Source organism: Scardinius erythrophthalmus, assembly GCF_964197995.2.
Source record: "Scardinius erythrophthalmus genome assembly, chromosome: 6".
Classification (NCBI taxonomy): Eukaryota; Metazoa; Chordata; class Actinopteri; order Cypriniformes; family Leuciscidae; genus Scardinius; species Scardinius erythrophthalmus.
In genome coordinates, this window is record NC_138226.1 from 17,363,919 (window position 1) to 17,385,111 (window position 21,193).

General features: G+C 36.9%; 1 protein-coding gene across 1 annotated transcript in view; it reads left to right on the top strand.

Annotated features, from left to right (window-relative positions):
* The window catches only part of ramp1 (receptor activity modifying protein 1), a 35,661-nt gene extending 19,464 nt beyond the window's left edge, over positions 1 to 16,197 (top strand). Inside the window, exons 2-3 of the mRNA XM_081368060.1 lie at positions 1,917 to 2,052; positions 14,329 to 16,197. Of these exons, the coding sequence (XP_081224186.1) occupies positions 1,917 to 2,052; positions 14,329 to 14,584 (392 nt within the window). The 3' untranslated portion in view covers positions 14,585 to 16,197. The remainder of the gene's footprint in view (positions 1 to 1,916; positions 2,053 to 14,328) is intronic.
* The last annotated feature ends 4,996 nt before the right edge of the window (positions 16,198 to 21,193 follow it).

Genomic DNA, 21,193 nt, shown 5'->3' on the forward strand with positions numbered 1-21,193 from the left:
ATACTTTATCACTGGGGGGGGGGGATGAAATAACCTGTTAAACATAAAAGTTTTATGTAACCATTTAAGACATTTCTCCTTATATAACTTCTTGTCATAAAGAGATCTTTAAAATTATGTCAATAAACCTAGGGTTTTATATAGAAACCAACTGAATTTTATTTCTAAGTGTTTTTAGCGTCTTTCCCATAAAAAATATTCATGCCTGGACATTTTTGTCACTTATAAAATTATTTTAGTTGTGACCTGGGTGGCCTCAGAACAAAACAAATATATATAGCTTTACAGTGATAACAGGAAAATAATAATTCAATGATGACGAACAGAGTTCAGTTCTGCTGTAAACCAGCTCTAAAAAGAAAATCGTGTCATTGTTCAGCTGAAAGGAATGTGTAAGGACTAACTCTGGAATCACAATTTTAAAAAAGTTTTCAGAGAGTTTTTATTCAATACAAAACACAAATCTATCCTTTACTACATTATCCTATAAAAAGGCATCAACCAAAAAAAAAAAAAAAAAATCTGTTGGGATTCAGATTATCCAGTGAATTCCCATTAGGATCCTTCAAGATTATGAAAGTCTGATAGGAATACTGATAAGAAAGTCTGATATAATCCTGCACAAATTCCTTTGTTTTTTGTTTGACCTTCCTCTTTATTTTTCTTGTGGGACTCTCAGCTGTCACATAATTGATGTGATAGCTGTTGTTGACTAACAATGAGCCGAGGGGAGCACCGTCACTGCGGCTCTGACCGTGAGTCCGTCTTTCATACTGATCAGACACTTTTCTGTACGGCATTGGGGGCGAGTGCTACATTCGTACCATTGATCTCTATAGGAGAATAAAACAATAGGAAGGAGAGAGAAAACAGAGAATTTGAAAGAAAAGGACAGTGAGACAATGGTTTCTCTGTTTAAAAGGCTATTGTGTTCCAAGAGCTGCACATTAATACCATTATATCAGAGTTAATGAAATGACTCATCTTTGTTTCTCCTCTGAAGTTTTTTTTCTTTTTCTTTTACACTCTATTCAGACCTTTGCTATAGCTTTTGAAATGTTTAATTCGTTTCTGGCTTTTTTGGAGAGTTTTATATTAAATAAATTAATTACAGCACGTCTGCTGGTTATCTGGACGTGATGTTCAATTTTAAAGAACTGTCCCAGGTTCAATCAAGTAAAGCTTGATTTATGCCATTTACAAACTGCAGGGTGAGTCTAAACTTATAAATGTGGTATCAGCAATAGACTACAGTGTCCATTTCATTAAACATTATGATTAATGAGAACGTTCTGAGTTTTAAGTGTCCTTCTTTATTATTGAGACACATCAAAATAGCAACTTGCGTGCTTAAACATTTTCTCATGCTGATTTAAATGTGTTTTGTTAAAATCTTCCTCTGATTTCAGCCTATTGATTTATTAAGGTCAGATGACAGACACAGTCGACAACTCATCATGTGCTAGGGATGTGGTTAAAACAAATCCTGATTAACCACTTGCCTTATTATTCCTATGGGAAAATCTGGGTAAATGAGATATTAAAATAGATGGGTTCTTTTTTAGAATGGAAACATTTTCCCCCTACTTTAAATAGGCTAAAACAAACAAACCAAAATTTAAATTACCCCTTACTAATAACAATAGACATAGATGAGACAATTATTGACATGTAAGAGTATGAGAGCTGTACAATTACATAACGCCGATCATTTGATCTTGAGAGAATTTTGGTGTCTATGGAAACCAGTTGAGTTACAGTATAAAGAGATCTCATTTGTGATGTTTCTTTACCAGTGAGCTCCACTATTTATGTATCTAAAAAAAATTTCACACACAGTACCAACCGTGATCTGTGGAGTAAAGAATAATTGAGATGTTTTTCCTTCTTCATCCTCCATTCTTTTTCTCTTGCAGTCAACCTGCCTGTGCTAATGATGGCATGTAGCAGTCTCTATGGAAATGCCATTGAGGAGTTCTGCCTGGTCAAGTTCAAGCTGGACATGGAGGTTCTCAACCAGCAACAGTGGTGCAGCTGGGAGGACACTGTTGAGTAAGTGAGAAACATGACACTTGTAGGATTTAATATATTATTGGTAATTTCTTGATTCTGATTAGCTGACATATATGACATGTAAAGGCCGAGTATGGTAACCCATATTAGGAATTTGTCCTCTGCATTTAACCCATCCAAGTTAGTGCACACACATTAGGAGTAGTGAGTAGTGAACACACACACACTGCAAACCGTGGACACACCCAGAGCAGTGGGCAGCCATTTTTGCTGTGGTGACCGGGGAGTGATTGGGGGTTAGGTGCCTTGCACATGAGCACTTCAGTCATTTCAAACCCGCAACTTTCAGGTTACCAGTCTGACTCATCATCACTGTCCTCGTCAGAGCTCATTTCCCAGTACATTCAGCGACATTTTTAATATCTTCGAAATCAATATTTTGATCGCTGACAGTTTCTTCACCAGATCTACCATCAAGTGACAGTGACACTAATGTTTGATTGTGTTCAGTACTTGCTCTGCAGTAAATCACTGAGCCTATTCAAGTTTTGCCAATGATACTTTCTATTCTTTTGTTTTCTGCGTGTGGTAATATGAGTGAAACATCACTTCATCATTGTGTATCAGACACTATTTTCCACCTTGTGGAATAAACTTATCCAGTCATCAAAGATTCTATTATTGTTGGGCAGAAAAAATATATACTTACACTGTTACACACCTCGGGTGTGTATAATACATTATAATACAATAATACAATTATTTTTAAAAAATGCGTGTTTTCGCATTCATTTTTTTGTAAAAACTGTATAGGGTCTAGAAATGTATTCTTTTATTCAGAAAGGATGCATTAAAAGTAACAGTACATACTTGCTACAACACTGTTACAATTTCTATTTTAAATTGTTTTTTTTTTGTTTTTTACTTTCTATTCATCAAAGAATTCTTAATATTTTTGTGAAAACTATGACACATTTTAAGCAGCCCAAAAGTTTATAAATTCAAAAGCCCAATAAATGTTTTTTGAGCACCCAATTAGCATATTAGAATGATTTCTGAAGGATCATGTGACTGAAGACTTGAAAATTCAGCTTTGAATAAAATACATTGAAATATTATTACAAATTACAATCTTTTAAAAAATATTTTAAACAGTATTATTGTATTTTATCATTAGAAATGAGGCCTTGGTGAACATTCTTGAAAGAAACTTCTTTCAAAAACAAGTCAAGTCAAGTCACCTTTTTTTATATAGCACTTTTTACAATACAGATTTGTATCAAAGCAGCTTCACAGTGATAACATGAAAATAATACAACAAAGTTTGTTTCTAGAAGAAAATTGCGTCATCGTCCACCTTAAGTAAGGTAGATCAATAATATTTGTTGAATATTAAAGGTATAGCGGAGGATCTTTCCGAATTTTAGATAAGACCCGCCCTCTCCACTTTTTGAAAAGTTTGATTGATTCACCAGAATGATTGACAATTAGGAGGACCAATAGTATAGGTGATCCACCCGGAAATAAAAAATCCTCCGCTATACCTTTAAATGAAAAAACATACTGATACAGTTTGGTTCAGCACTCATTCAACAACTTTTGTTCAGCGCAATCATACCTTGCCGCTGACACACCTGCATGTTTATTTGAACAGTTCATGACAAGGTTAGTGAAGAGTTTTCTCAGTAAGAGAGACGACAGGGGTTCCCATACCGTAATATACTTCAGAGGGATTTAGTGTGCCATGTGGCACAGCTCCAGGCGTACACTGTTCCTGGGAAATGCCTCCATATGCGCAGCTGTCTCTGTGACATAATGGAGGAGGTTATTTGTGGTGCCCCAGAAAACACATGATATTGAAGAACTTAACAAGAACTGTCTAAGCTTTACCTTTGTGCCTTTGACAACTGACCCTAAAAAACTTCCACTCTGACGTTAGACTGAAACCGTTGCGCTCCAGTGCAACAGTCAAGAAAAGTGACACTGGATGTCAAGGCTGTCGGATCGGGGCCAGCAAGGTCTGCCAGTCCCTGTCATCAACATTTCATACACTGTTTGTCCCCTGCGACCTACCTCGTACATACTGTACTGTAGCTCGTGCGAACGTGCAAAATGCTGACAGTGTTTTACGGTTCTCGAATTCATTGTAATTAAAGGGAAAGTCCACCCAAAAATTAAAACTTTGCCATGTACTCGTACTGATGTCGTTCCTGATGTCATGTCTGTATGACTTTCTTTATTCTTTATACTATATATTTATTTATTCTCTTTAATATATTTTGAAAATGTTTTTTTTTGTTTGTTTTTTTGTCGTCCATACAATGGAAGTCAATGGTAACCAAAACTGATTGGTTACAAGCATTCTTCCAAATATCTTTTTTTTTTCTACTAAAGAAAAAAGTCAAACAGGTTTGGAACAACATAAGGGTGATTAAATGATGACATTTACATGACTTTTTTTTTATTATGATGTTACGGTTAAGCGCTTATAATATAAGTGAATGGGGTAGATTACTGAAGAATGATTTTATGATTTTATAAAAGCACATTAATTATTAGCTTAAAATTATTGTATTATTTGAGGTGTGACATTTAAAACATTTTCCCAGGCATTTTAATTAAGGTTTTAGAGTTTATGCCGTTTCATTGTCATGGTGATGTAGTTGAAAATTTAGATATACTGTAGCTTTACACAGAAAATCTTGTTAACACATATATTGTCTATTGAATATTTGAACTTTTATGGATTTACTTCATTCACTTCCACTGTAAGTGCCTCACTTTAACATAGATTTTTGCTCCACTATGAAGTGGAGAGATTGTCAGAGCAAAATGTTCTTGGTGTTCATTAACAAAACTGCTGGTACATTTGTTGTCATTCAGATCAAAATCTCAGAATGTTGCCCTAAAGTTGCAAACAAAAAGAATTGTGTTGAGGAGGACGACTGATTCCTGCGGGTATTGTTATACTGAGGCATTATGACACAAAATGATTATTCATATCAACTTTATTAAAAGCAGTTTGAGTGATTCCCTTTAGACAGTGAGTCATAGATTCTGCTAACTGTGTATAATGGTTTATCATGACCTTGATCTTTGGTATTTCATTTTTGTGCTTTTTTACATTAGAAGTGCTTTAGCCCACCAAACAAAATCGAAGCCTTAAATCATGGCTAACAATATTTTTCTGTCTGATTCAATGATTTATCTGTGGTTAAACCTTAATAACAAGCACAGACTTAAGTTAGATGGCTTTATTTAAAATACAGAGTACATCAAAAATGACTGATGCCACACTTCCTTAAATCAATAGAAAATTCATGACATAAATCTGTCATGGCAGGACAGAAAGTGAACAATATTAATCCATGATTCAGTGCTGCACTTTTTTTTACCATGAAGTTCGACTCCAGGCTCAGTTTGTCAGCCTTCCTAGAGAAGTGTGTTATTGCTCAATGGTTGCTCTTTCATAGCTCAGGGGATTTCATGGTGTTCTCAGATCTGGGTGCAGGTTCAAGTGCCCCACTCACCTGTGAAACAGCGCTCATTAAAGTATGTATGGCCCCTCGGCTCCCTCCATGGTGTCATCCAACTCCGTTGCTCAATTATGTACAAAGCACCATCTAGAGACAGCCACAGGTCTGGGATGAGGGCTGAGCAACGCTGTAGAACGGCGTGTGGCCTCCAATGAGCCTCAGAAGTAGTGAGGTAAGACTTATCGAGCACTGAGGGCAGTCAACTGCAGGTAATTAAGATATACAAGCGATCAGAGGCGGCAAGCACTGTTGGACTTCAGCAAATTGTCTCACCTGGGCAATGAAGCATTAAACCGCCTTGGCGAGAACCAACAATCTACTGACATAGCCTTTTGCTCTGCCAAGGGTCATTCCTGTGTGTGTGCCGTATGCTCATTAAACTCCTCTTAAAGCACTGTTTAGAGGCAAAATAGGCTTGTTAAATATATACAAATTAACAATGAAGAGCTGGAGTTAGGCAGGTGTTTGTCTAAAACAATTTTCGCTTTTCTGAAGAAATTAGATTAAGGAACAGATGTAACCATTAAATGCATGAATGTTTCGCCAATCATTACTACATATTCGGGTCTTTAGCGACTCGGATCTATATCTTACACTGATGAATCTCTATTTTTCGCAATAATATAAAACTCTACTGATATAAAAGTAACAATTACAGAAGAATAAAATAAAGCATATTTTGTTACTTTTTGGATCTTGGAAGGGTTCAGTTTGACCAGATGTTTTATACCATCGTCACTGTCCTCGTCAGAGCTCATTTCCCAGTTCATTCAGCATCTCGAACATATTCTCAAAACTATACTTTTCAACATCTTCAAAGTCAATATTTTGATCGCTGACAGTTTCTTCACCAGATCAACCAACAAGTGACAGTGACAATAATATTTGATTGCGTTCAGTACTTGCTCTGCAGTAAATCACTGAGGGTGCTTCTCAATATCCCTCCTCGTCTCCTCGCTCCTCCGTCCTCCATCCTATGACCCGGAAACCGATCGAGCTCAGCCATCTCAATTCTCTAAGTGCACCGCGAGGATCGAGGAGTGAGGAGGCTTCCTTAGGGGTCATGAGCGAGGATACACAGATGTATTCTATGCGGAAGAGTTTTATTGACTAAAATGTGACGCACGTATAAATTCTCCTCCCCCTTCACATCGGTCACAATAATTTTAATTTATACTTTACCTTTGCAGTTTATTTTAAACCACACATCTCACATATTTCAACAGGGTATCTTGCTTTATTATTATTTATTATGAATTTCTTAAATAAACAAACTTCAACAACATAAGAGCAGGTCTTTTGAGCGCTGCTGATGACGCGGTGAAGTGACGCTCGAGTGATCAAGTATTCCAATGTATAAAAAAAGTTACATTCGATTACTCCGTCCTCATTTTCTTTCCTTGCAGCCTTCCTTTGCATCCTACAGGGGGTGGAGCTGAGACGCGAGGAAAGGAAGCGAGGAAAGAAAATGAGGATGTACAAATGAGAAGCACCCTAGGCCTATTCAAGTTTTGCTCATTATACTTTCTATTCTTTTGTTTTCTGCCTGCGCTCACTATGAGTGAAACATCACTTCATCATTGTGTATAAGACACTATTTGCCAGCTTGTGGAATAAACTTTTTCAGCCATCAAAAAAGGTTCAATTATTATTGTGCAGAAAAATATACTTGCACTGTTACACACCTCGGGTCGTCAGCGACCCTATACAATTTCAGTTGAACAAAATCAGGCATTCTTTTATATTTTATATTAAATTGATTGAGGAATATTACGAATGTTGATGTCTAACTTTAAAACATGAATAAGGAGGAGAGAAGTGAATGATGTCCTGGGTCACTAAAGACCCCCGAGGTATGTGTTAAAGTGTTAAAACCTCACTGTGAAGTGTTTTGCTACTGATTTAACAAGCACAAAACAGATCCCAACAGGTTTAATAAAATGCAAACATTACATCGAAGAAGAGACAAAAACTCAGCTTCTAGAGATCGAGTTGTGGTTTTAGGTTATTTATTGCAGGACATAATTTTAATGGTATAATGTCCAAAATAAAAATATTGTTGTTCCAAACCTGATATTCTTTTTTTCTGTGGAGCTCAAAAAAAAATGTCTCTCCATACAACAAAATAGTACAGTGACTAAGAGCTGTCAAGCTCCAAAAACAGAGAGAGAGAGAGAAAGCGTGTCTTGAGGCATCACGTTTGAATATGTGCTTGTACAAATGAGATCTGGCAGTTACAACAATTCCAAAACTTAAAGTTGATAAATGGGCAACACTAACCTTTATCTATTTTTGTGCCATTACTAACAACAGATAACAAGTAGCCTAACTGAATGAAAACCTTGGTAATTGGTCATAATAAATAAACCTTGTCAGTGTCAGTATCTATAGTTAGCAAAGAAAGGATTGCCTGTATGTGCTTCAGGGCTTTATTCTGCTAATGGTTACATGACAGCTAAAAGCCATTATTCAAGCTAAAATTTGACCAACACATCTCTGCTCTGAATCTTTAAAATTTGCCTGGTGTATGTAATCATATTGAATTTAGACTTCATAGCCATTTTATTGAGGTTTAGATGTGTGCTATCTGAATTAGTCAAGGAGACAAAATGTCAGACCTAATTAATGTGTTCAAAAAAGGCATAATTAGTCTGGTAATAAATGTTCTTTGTTGATATTTGAACTGCTAATTTAAAATTATATATCCTTTTACAATTATATTGAGTTTAATTGAACAATTTAATGATCTAATTAAAAAGTAAGAGACACACGTCCCAAGACTTCTAGTGGCTTAATCCAGACACATAATGGTGATGTTTTCAGGCCATGAGAAAATATTAGAGGCTATTCCCCATTTGGCCTCTCAAAAAATCTATTCCATGATGGATGTGATCCTCTTCAAGCACATAATAAGTCAGAGATCCTGTAACTCGAGCTCAGGTGTCTTGACTCATTGTACCCATAATTTCTGTGTACACCATCTGGTGTTTGGGCAGTTCTGACTCTTTGGCCCCTCTGTGACCTGTTGTCCTGTCCATCCTGATGAGACTGCATGAGGACAGGCGGCTCATGAGATCGCTTGTGAAACTAAAGGAGAGAAGAAAAAGTAAAGTGACTGTTTTTTGAATACTGAAATCTAGAGTTGCTGGTTAACAGACTGTCCTGGAGTTTAAATGTATCTGAATGCAGTGATACGAAGTGACAAAACTTCCTGCAGTGTCTGTACTTGTAAGTTATATGAATTACATTGGGAAATAACCATATGGCTTATACTGCCATAGAGATGTAGTAAATTCAACAAATGTGTTACCCAACTGAATGCAATATAAAAGATGGAATTATAGGGGAAGATTCCCCCCTTGAAATATCCTTCTCCTGCCCATGCAGTCGCAGAGTTTAGGTTCTGATCCCAATGTCCATCTGTTCCCCCGCGAGCATGCACCCCCCTTTTACATTACAGTCCAGGTGTTTGTGGGCTAGTTTTTATTAGCTCTGGGGAATGTGACCACACTTGAAAGCATTTAACTCCTCTGTCAGCCTTGATGACACTTAATAACTTAGAGAGTGACTGAAAGAGCCAACAAGAGGGTGACACTTTATAATATGTTTCAACAATTCTCATCACCTTCAGCATTCAGCGGACAAAGATCAACTGCTTCTGTAACTGTTCCAGAGGCACATGCTCGAAATGTTTTATGAGGATGTTTCTGGATCATCGAGTATGTGATCTTCTGGGTCACTGTTGTTTTGGGTTCTGCTACAAACAGTCTTCGGTTGAATGTGCTGTTTCTATAGAGCTCCAAAAACCAAAATTATCGATGAATATTATTAATCTGGAAAATTATTAACATTTATAAGTATGAGAAACACAGCTGACATAAAAAGGCATTTCACTGCTAAAATATAATAAAATAAAATAAATCATAACATAACAATTATATTGTTTTCCAGTACAATCAAGTAAATATCCTTAAAACAATATACATTTACAGCAACATGGCATGAGATACTGAAAAATTTCCAGTGGGGTAATTAAACTACTTGTTTCCACCTCAAGTTTATATTTCTTCCCACTTTGGCATTTTATATTAAATTGTAACTACATTTAGTGATTATTTATATATTTAATGTATATATATATATATATACTTTTTAATTATACTATTTTTTTAAAGACTTTTTTTTTTTTTTGCCAAACAAAAAACAAAATGTTTATTAAGAAAAATGATTTTAGCAATGTTATATTTCAGCATGAGCTGAATTAGGATGGTTTCATGAATCTGTCACAATGTATACTGCAGGGTTTGGAAAGAGGTTTTATTGACAAATAGTGCAGTGCCAGTAGGGATGAGCAGGAGTAAAAGCATTGATCGAACATGAAAATGGCAACGTGAAACCATTGCTGCGATCTTTATGCTGTGACTGGTTATGGTGGTGTAGGAAAGCCACAGCATGAACAGTGACACTGCTGTAGTCATGGTCTCTATGTGTTGATGTTTGGCCCTGACTCTCTCTGTCCTGTCACACAAGTTATATTTAGTGGTGTTAAACCATTTTGAAATTCAATCTGCTGTCTTACAAGACTGAAAGCTGCAGGAAGACTTTCCCATCACATGGTCAATGGAGAAAAGCACCAGCAGTCACCTATAGACTGAAAGATTTGCTGAGTTTTATATTAAACTCAGTATATTATTATCAGTTAATCATAGTGCAAAACAACTAAGAACTCTCATTTGTGCAGCTTCTTTTAGGCACTTCCCTCTTAAATACAAAGATTAATTAAACTGATAATAAATAATGTAAAGTAAATCATAATTGAACTGAATATGAAAATCTAATTGAAAGAAAATATTTCTTGCCAGTAGATGAACTTTTTAACATATACCTTCATCATTTATTTCTACTTTTCAAATTCCCTGTCTAAATGTTGTGGTATCTTTGTCCCATTATAAACTATAAAACTACAAAAATACATCAAAACATTTATGTAAACAATGTTAACAAAGAGTGAAATAAACATTTCAATATTTATTGTGTGAAAATGCTTTATATTCATGTTTACCAAATGTGTGACTCTCCCTAATGTGACTGTTTCCCCCACAACCAATTATTTTGCCCCTAATAAAGTTTTATCAAAGTCTATTAAGCTGTAATTTTGTCTAATTATAAAAAAAGAGAAGCACTATAAAAGTAGACGTTGTGGTCGTCTGAAGATAGTATTGTGTGATGAACCGGCCCTATATTTAAGACATCATTATGCCTCGACATCTTTTGTATTCCACAGAAGAAAGTCATACGGGTTTGGAATGACATGAAAGTAAATGATGACCTTAATGCAAAGATATCACCGGATGTCTCACATCTGCAGTCAAAGGATCTTAACCAGAACTGTTTCATCTTATCTGTATTCACTTGTTAATTGCATGATAATAGGTTTTGACAGGGCAAAAATGAAGCTGGTTCTTTATGATTAAACATCCAAATTTAACTTGTTCACTAAATGACTTCCTCTCCAACTAATGCTACAGGCTAAATATTGCCACAGCTGTTTCTGTTCATGCTGGTGATGATACGTTTGGCATCTCTTCTTCATCACTCTGTACAGTTGGATGAAGTAGTTAAATATAAACAGAAATACTCATTTGTCTCTTCAGCAGAGCAGAAACTAGAAGATTATTTTTCAGATAGTTGAGCGCGTCTCATCCTGGTTTGATGTGTATATGAATTAGGAAGATTCTCTAACCAAAATGGCTTTCAAATTAAATGAATGTACGATGGCATAGTGTTGAAAACCCATATAGATTAAAGAAAATGTGATGACTGCTGTTGAATGGCACAACCTTATGTGCATAGCTTTACACTGCAATCCACCTGGAGAGGATATTATATTATTAGATTTCTGATTCTCTCACGTTCATGATGGCCACCTCTTTAAGAGCCTATGAAATGTCACAATGGGACTATGCCATTTATACAGTTTTTACATGGATCCATCTTTTGCCATTTTTAAATGTGCTGCTGTGTAGCTTCTATTGAGGCCTGTTGCCCTCTGACCCTGTGGCCTCTTAAAATGGCCACAATGTGCTCATATATACTAATATTTCTAAATGTGTTGTGCGTCAGCTGTCACAATACCAAAATTTCAGTAGACGGTACCAGTGAAATTTTACAATTCTCTATACCAATTTCGATAACACAGGAAAGAGGAATGTGCTATTGAACAAGCTCCTTTATCAAGTAATTATTCAAGACAAGTAGACAGTCAGTAATAAAATAAACATCAAAGGAACATTATGTCAATAGAACAAAAAAAAAAAAAAAAGATACAATTTTTCATGCAATATGAACTATTTAAGCAAACATGAAAAAACTGGAAAAAGAGAACATCATCCAAAAATAATGCTAATTAAAATAGCTTCAGTTACTGGCATAGTCTTCACTGCATGATTCTGTTCATGTTCAATGGTAGAGGCCTTTATAAAGCTACTTAAGTTATCCAGCCAAAGCAGTGAGTTTAAAACGTTTAGGGGTTTGTTCTCTAATCATAAGTATGAGCAGTACTCATATGTTCACTTCAAATATGAGCAGTAATAATAAAGACACTTGTCTTAGCAAACACAATTAAAAATGAAATGAGAAAAAATAAATACAGTGCTACTTTACAATTTAACTGTCCATTGTGGGCATACATTCGGATGGTTCTTTGTTTATTTTAGTCTTTAATGTGAATGCTAATAATACACGGGCAGACAGAGACGATCAGAGGTGTGAGCTCAGGGTCAGTCCATTAACAGACGGAGTTTAACAGAAGCTGGAGCTTCTCCTGAACATTAATTCCAGTAAAACTGACTCACTCTCACCATTAGTGAATGTCTACCACAAATGATTTTGTTTTGTTTTGTTTTAACATTTATCAGTGGTACCCAGGCACATCGACACAAACACTGACATTGCACAGTATATATATATATATACACACACATACACGTATAAAATAAAATTCAAGTTTAAAATCAATATCGCATGTAATTATAAAATCGATTAAAATAAATAATAAAGGGAAAACTATAAAAATGGACTTGCATTTAATAATGCAGTGCAACAGTAAGTAAAATGTAGCTCAGTGTTTTAAATTCAGTTTCCAAGTCAATCCTTTAAACCCCTCTCCTGAATTTGCAGTAGTTCCAGTCATTCTCTACTGACTTCTTTAATTCGTTCTCGTTTCCTTTACCCAAACACCCCCTAGCCTCCATTGCCTGGCTGTGCACACAGGGGTGACCTAGACACCCATATGTGTCACACATGCCTCTTTGGGAAGATGAGACGTGCTTTTTGCACTTCCCGAGTGTTTGAGCTGCCATCCTGCAAGCCATCTTTATCCCTCGGGGTGAAATGTGAGGGGAGGCGGTGTGCAGTCTGCTCCAGCCCCTAAAACAGGCCCGGAAGAAACCTCTTGATTAAAAGTCTGCACCGGTTATGCCAGGCATCCCACGCTAGGCTGACTGGGCTTAAAAATAGATGGCTCAGGGGAGGGGGGAGGGGGGAGGGGTCTAACACTCACACAGGGACCTATTAAGAGCTCATCTAAAGAAGAGACTCTCCTTGAGCTTCTTCACCATCATCATCATTATTGGAGTAATCACATTCCATCAGGGCTCCTTAATGATCACTGAGAGAATCATTATTTCAGCTTAATAAAGACATATCACGCACACTCTCACACACAAATATGCAGTAGTGGATTTTATGGATGATTAGGCACTGCACCAGAGAGATTCGTGTGAACCTATGGTTATTTTCATGTTTCTTACAGACCATGTACAGTCAAGTACAGTCTTGAAATCTTGCAGGTTTTGATGTGAATTCATTGATAGTACTTTTATATTTCAGCACATATTAAATTGATATTAATCTTAAAGTGAATTGTGTAATTTCTGCATCACCGGTGGCACCAAGTGGAATTGCAAAAATGGTTTTAGACAAATTATTAAAAAAATATCTTCAGTAACCTAATTTAGATATCACTATGACTTTTGTATGACCTCACTGCCGCGTGAAAATAAAGGCAAGTGCAAAACATTATCAACCAGATGATTTGAATGTAAAGTCATCAATAAAGTGGTGCCATTTTATCTCAGAGAAAGTTTTCACTTGTGGTCATTAGTGATGGGTGCTTTCGAAACACTGCTTTGTGAAGCTTCAAAACCTTTGCAAATATGGCACATTTAAAAAAGCTACCTAAATGCCCTAATTGAACGAAGGCCTAATCCTGTCTGTGAAAACAGGCCTTAATGTTTAATGGTAGATTGCAGGTTACACTTTCAATCAATTTGCACTTGGTAAAGGTGTAAAAGGTGTCTTTATCCAAAATTAGGCTGAGTTTTTTGTTGCAATCTACACCGTTTTGACCAGCGCTTCAAAACAGTCAATCATATTGTGAAGCAATCTGTTTAATTGTTTCGGAGTTGCAAAAGCTCAGTTTCTCCTATCACCAGTGGCCACTGCAATGAGCTAAAAATGAATGTAGAACCACTCCGATGATGATGATTTGAAAGTGCCACAGTGTTTACACTCTCTGGGAAATAAACCTACGAGTGGCTTCCCTATAGTTGGCTCTGCACTTCTCCTGCCTCCTACGGGGAAAGAGAAAGTATTTCAATATCAAACATTGACACACTTCACATTTAAACCATTTTCTCTTCATCCTGAAACCTTTAAAAGTGCACAACACCATCTTATGCAAACAGTCGACATTAACCTCCTGTTTTCTCTCCTAAAGGTCTTATGGAGAACTAACCAACTGCACGTTCCTGGTGGCTTTAAAGATGAACTGTTTCTGGCCCAACCGAATGGTGGATGAATTCTTCATCCGGGTGCACAGACACTACTTCCATGACTGTTCGTTGTCTGGACGGCTGCTTCACGATCCACCCAATCGGATCTTGGGGCCTTTTATCGTGGTGCCCATTCTGGTGACGCTACTCATGACTGCTCTAGTGGTGTGGAGGAGTAAACGCAGCGAGGGAATTGTATAAGTCTACAAAAGTTAACCAAGAATCTCCACACTGAACAACAGAGAAAGTGATATTTCACAGACTGCGAACATTAAGAAAGACTTGTTTCTCATCAAGTAGTTGTATATCGAAATGCTTATAGTGAACACGGTCACTGTGTTATCTACAGTACAAACAGATAACATACAAGTCGTTTATACGGACAAAAACTTTCAGCACAATTTCTTTCAAGTAGTTTTTAACTAAATGTTTTGTTATTCCAGCATTTTGTCAGTGAAACAGATCTCCAATCTGGATGCAAGTCATTATGATGATGGATAAGTATAACCTTGGATGGATAAACACCAAAGGAAGGACACTGTTATTCCCATGTGTTTGACGAACCTATGTGAGTACTGGACTCAATCACTTTGTGACACCTCAATGTTTTTCACACTCATAGATGTGCTTTGTGCTAAATTATGACCTTTGTAGCATGACATTCATGATTAATATTTTGTTGTAATATTTAAAAAATAAAAAAGGGCTACAACCATGATCATGCCAATAACCTTTACTATATAATACTCTATTATGTTTTTTTTTTAATTGAAATTATATGAAAATCACCATTAGATATTTCCGTAAGACACCTAAAAATGCTTTGGCCAAACCATCGCATGCATCTCTCAAAGTCAAGTCAATCCCACAATGAATTGCAACTTCAAAATCATGCAACATTTTGGGAAGCTGTTGGAAGAAATTGATTTCATTCAATACTGAAAAATAAACTACTAATCACATTGATAGTAAAATCTATGAGCATTTATACACCACAAATGTCATCTCAATTAAGTTTGTACAAATTGATGCACTTATGGAGCTTTAAAAGATAATTTAATTCCAACGTATAAAATTGAACGTATAAAACGTATAAAACGCAAGACTGCAAAAATGACTTTACTATTGTTCAACACCATCTGGGTTTTTATTTTTAATGCCTAATGTCATAAGGGACAACGTGCTACCTCCATTATATTTAATGTTTTAATTTGCTCTAAAGTGTTAGTTCAATTAGGCTTTATCGCAATCTTTGTGAACCCCCAGTAACTGCCTAAGGGTCTATATACGTCTATATACTGTAGGCATCAGCCAGTCCTGCAGCTCATCATGTTCTGGATCAGATCTTTTGTACTGACAGTGGCTATCAGAAACTATTAGAAGCAGTGAACTGAGAGAATTACTGAATTATTTGGTGTCTCAACACACAGGCTTCATGAGGTCATGTCAAGGGGAAATATTTTCTTTCTTTAGTGGAGGACAACCCAGCTAAGAAGCTTGCAGCATAACACTAAAATGTTTTTATTCACATGGTTCTGCTAAATGTTTTTTTTGTTGTTGTTATGTCTGTGTGTCTCTGGAGCTCTGTGTCCACAGTAAGTGGATTAAAAGCCTGTGGTTTTCACCTGCCTGTGGCAAATTAGACAGTGGCACAGACACCAGACGTCTCTAATGTCAGCTGAATTTCAAAGCCTCTGATTTCTCCTGCAGTTATAATAAAGTAATTTGCCCTCAACTTTTTTTTTAATTCCGGACATTTCCCCTCATTTGGAGGGGTGCTTTGGAGCACATCATATGCAAACAAACAGACATGAGAGAAGGCATGCACTCATGAGTCACCAGAAGTTAGCCGTTAAATAACAGCAGGTCAGTTACAGCACTACTATTTCCTGAATTACTTCGATGTTGATGCCACATGATGTTAATGTCTCTGCCTTTTGTTGCTAGAAGGATATTCATGGAGCTTAATTTTTTAACCTCAGAGATGAATAATGAATTCTTGTAAATAACTGCCAGTATCACCAATGCACTGATGTGCCACTATTTTTAAAGCACTGCTAGTAAACATAAATCAGTAACCAACCTAGATGGACACAACAACACACTGTTAGTCATGGTCAATCATTTTGTGATAAAGATCTCAACACTACAAGGTAATCGAAATCATGAAAGTAGATTTTAGTTTTTAAACTCAGCTCTCATTTCAGCTTAGACACAACTTAGACATGACAGCACATTCAATAATCATCATTTCTTTCCTCTCCACCATACTGTCTAAAAAGCAGCTTTCACGAATCTTTACAGAGCTTAGCTGTGAAGGAACGCAAAGGAAGAAATATCAAGAATTAAGTGATCTAAGATTCTTATTTAAGTGACATCAGATATTAAATTATTCAATCATAAATTTCATATATAAATCCTAAAATAACCGATAGCACAACATGATCCTATACTTAAGCAATCCACATGCTTTTCATGTTCTGGGGCAATGAATGCAAATTGTTTAGGCCAGGGCACCACAGGCAAAGTTTTTGTGAATAACTGTAAATCTTTAAATCCGTCAGACAGCAGATGCCTGAATATTCACATACATTTAGATGGTGAGAATCACCCAGTCAGTTATTGGCAAGACTGTACAAAAGGCTGTTGTGACATTATGAATGGCATTTACACAACTAACACTTTTTCCTGAGTAAACAATGAGCTGATTTGTTGGTGTTATATCAGGGAAGTGCATCTTTCTTGAGCAACATTCATCTCTTTTATATAATCTGTATGTGGAATCAATAAAAGATTTCAAATGTGCTTTCCCTTATATACTTTATTGATTGTTTATGAAGTTCAGAGTATTGAATAAATCTAATCCTATATAGCATTACCAAACTGATTTTCAAACAATTTTACAGAACACTCCCCTCATCTGCTGCATTGTTCAGCCAATCAAATAATCCTTAAGGTTACAATAACCCATAGGCTGAGCCATTGTTTTGATGACTCTATAACCTCAGGTTTATTGTGTGCCCTTCCCTTCGGCAATAACTCAAAACAGGTTACATTTGCGGCTCTGTAATTGGAATGTGTATCCTAAACCCATGGGCGAGAAAGGAGGTACAAGTCTGGTTCCAGCAGGCGCAGTGATTCCAGCTTCAATATAAAGGTTGTTTCTTTAAAGTTTGTTGGATCTCAAAACTAAGCTGGCAGTCCCCAACTCTGCTTCCTAATGCCTTTAGTTGGATGTTAGGCCCAGAGCATTTACTATGAAACAATTAGTGTTCAAAGGAGGCTGCAGAGCGCAGCTGCTGGGAATAATGGGAAAAGGCTCTGGGTTTATTTAGTGGGTTTCCAAAATGATTAATAGGGGTGGCTGGGGGCATTTATACAGTAATTTACCACTAGAGAAGAAACTATAACAATGGTCCAAGTTGAATGAAAGAGAAATCATTAGACAATAAGAAACAGTACAAGAGGCTGTGGAGTTTTGTCAATATAGCAACCTAGGCTTATTGGAAAAATGTGCTTCTATCTTCATGCTACGAGTACCATGAAACAACTAGTCACAATAAAAGAGAGCATAGACTTGTAATAACGCAACTGGAAAGCTATTGACCAATCAGAAGCCAAGAGCCAAAACTAACTGCTCTCATGCTTTTTAAATTCTTGCAAAAACTGTACAGAGAAAAAAGACAAAGGCAGTAGTCAAATTATTTTGCCCTTTTTCACATAAAAAGCCATAAAATATATTATGCCATCAAATGATTCTGACCACATTCAAACTGCAGTCACCGATCTTCTGAGAGCTCATTAGCTGCTTTCATCAGCACAATCTTTAATGAGCGATTTCCATTTATTATAAAAATGTTTTTTGTCTAAAACCCTGTCTGACAGTAGGGTATTCACACATTTCGAAGTGGTAGCAATGTCCTATCCCAGCATGCCAATGTCATCATGTAAAGCTCTTTCAATAATGAGATCAGGAAGTTGAAATGATGAGCAGTGAACTTTTCCATTTGCAAGGTGGAAGTAAATTATTTTTAGAGACAGATTTAGAGCCCTAGTTTGTCTTCATTGGAACACTAATAAGAGGGTCTATGTCTTTCATTGGTATGTGACATCAAAGCATGTTATTAATGACTGGACTCTCAACTGGTCCACATGAAAGAGTTTCCCAAGATCCTTTTGTGAGTGAAAGCACTGATTTATTCACTGTTTTATTCAGGTTGCCTAAATAACTAAAGGAAACCAAGGGAAAGGTATAGCTTGCCCATTGAAGTGAATATGTGTAACAGGAGAGAGAAATATTTGAGTAGGATGCTGTGCTTTGATACCAAGTGACCACATTACGTAACACACACTACATCCTCTGTAGGAAAAGCAAGGTTTCAGTTCAGTATAGGTGTTAAAGAAAGAAGCTGGTTCTACTCTAATTAGTAAAGCAGACCCCCTTCTAATTATGACTACTACTGACCATGATGATTAGAGAGAAAGACAGATGTAATGAAACGTTTTCCAAATGGTCAATGTCAGTCATTCACTTTGATATATTTATAGCACAACCTGCCTATCCTGAAGCTGAAATCAAATTTCCTAGTTGAAGTTGTAAACACCAAACGTAAAACATCACTGGATCGATACAGCATTGAACACCCTGCTTGAAAATCCAGATAAACCCAGTTTAAGGTTGTGTTTTGGGCATGATAGTTGGCAGATACATTACGGACTAGTAAAGAAAAGCCCAGGACCAGTGGGGGCCCATCACAACCACAGTGCATAATCCCTACATTTATTACTGTATCACATATGCAATAAATACTGCCTGCTGGATAAACTATTTCATTCAAATGGATTTACATCTCAAATTGCTGTTTCATCTGAAAAAACTGCAGAATATATATATATAGATAGTGAAACCAAGTGTGTGTGTGTGTGTATATATATATATATATACAGTGAGGAAAATAAGTATTTGAACACCCTGCTATTTTGCAAGTTCTCCCACTTAGAAATCATGGAGAGGTCTGAAATTGTCATCGTAGGTGCATCTCCACTATGAGAGACATAATCTAAAAAAAAAAAAAATCCAGAAATCACAATGTATGATTTTTTAACTATTTATTTGTGTGATACAGCTGCAAATAAGTATTTGAACACCTGAGAAAATCAATGTTAATATTTGGTACAGTAGCCTTTGTTTGCAATTACAGAGGTCAAACGTTTCCTGTAGTTTTTCACCAGGTTTGCACACACTGCAGGAGGGATTTTGGCACACTCCTCCACACAGATCTTCTCTAGATCAGTCAGGTTTCTGGGCTGTCGCTGAGAAACACGGAGTTTGAGCTCCCTCCAAAGATTCTCTATTGGGTTTAGGTCTGGAGACTGGCTAGGCCACGCCAGAACCTTGATATGCTTCTTACAGAGCCACTCCTTGGTTGTCCTGGCTGTGTGCTTCGGGTCATTAAGACCCAGCCTCGACCCATCTTCAATGCTCTAACTGAGGGAAGGAGGTTGTTCCCCAAAATCTCGCAATACATGGCCCCGGTCATCCTCTCCTTAATACAGTGCAGTCGCCCTGTCCCATGTGCAGAAAAACACCCCAAAAGCATGATGCTACCACCCCCATGCTTCACAGTAGGGATGGTGTTCTTGGGATGGTACTCATCATTCTTCTTCCTCCAAACACGTTTAGTGGAATTATGACCAAAAAGTTCTATTTTGGTCTCATCTGACCTCATGACTTTCTCCCATGATCATCCAAATGGTCATTGGCAAACTTAAGACGGGCCTTGACATGTGCTGGTTTAAGCAGGGGAACCTTCCGTGCCATGCATGATTTCAAACCATGACGTCTTAGTGTATTACCAACAGTAACCTTGGAAACGGTGGTCCCAGCTCTTTTCAGGTCATTGACCAGCTCCTCCAGTGTAGTTCTGGGCTGATTTCTCACCTTTCTTAGGATCATTGAGACCCCACGAGGTGAGATCTTGCATGGAGCCCCAGTCCGAGGGAGATTGACAGTCATGTTTAGCTTCTTCCATTTTCTAATGATTGCTCCAACAGTGGACCTTTTTTCACCAAGTTGCTTGGCAATTTCCCCGTAGCCCTTTCCAGCCTTGTGGAGGTGTAAAATTTTGTCTCTAGTGTCTTTGGACAGCTCTTTGGTCTTGGCCATGTTAGTAGTTGGATTCTTACTGATTGCATGGGGTGGACAGGTGTCTTTATGCAGCTAACGACCTCAAACAGGTGCATCTAATTTAGGATAATAAATGGAGTGGAGGTGGACATTTTAAAGGCAGACTAACAGGTCTTTGAGGGTCAGAATTCTAGCTGATAGACAGGTGTTCAAATACTTATTTGCAGCTGTACCATACAAATAAATAGTTAAAAAATCATATATTGTGATTTCTGGATTTTTTTTTTAGATTATGTCTCTCACAGTGGACATGCACCTACGATGACAATTTCAGACCCCTCCATGATTTCCAAGTGGGAGAACTTGCAAAATAGCAGGGTGTTCAAATACTTATTTTCCTCACTGTGTATATATATATATATATATATATATATATATATATATATATATATATATATATATATATATATATATAATGACCCAAAGCATTGTGACCACCTGCCTAATATTCTGTAGGTCATCCGTGTGCCACCAAACAGCTCTGACCCCCCTGTGGCATGGACTCTTAGACTCTATAAGACCTCTGAATACCTAGTTTGCAACATTTAGGTAGGTGGCACGTGTCAAATTGATGTCCATGTGAATAGCTGGACACAGGGTCACACACTCATCACAGTCCCTCT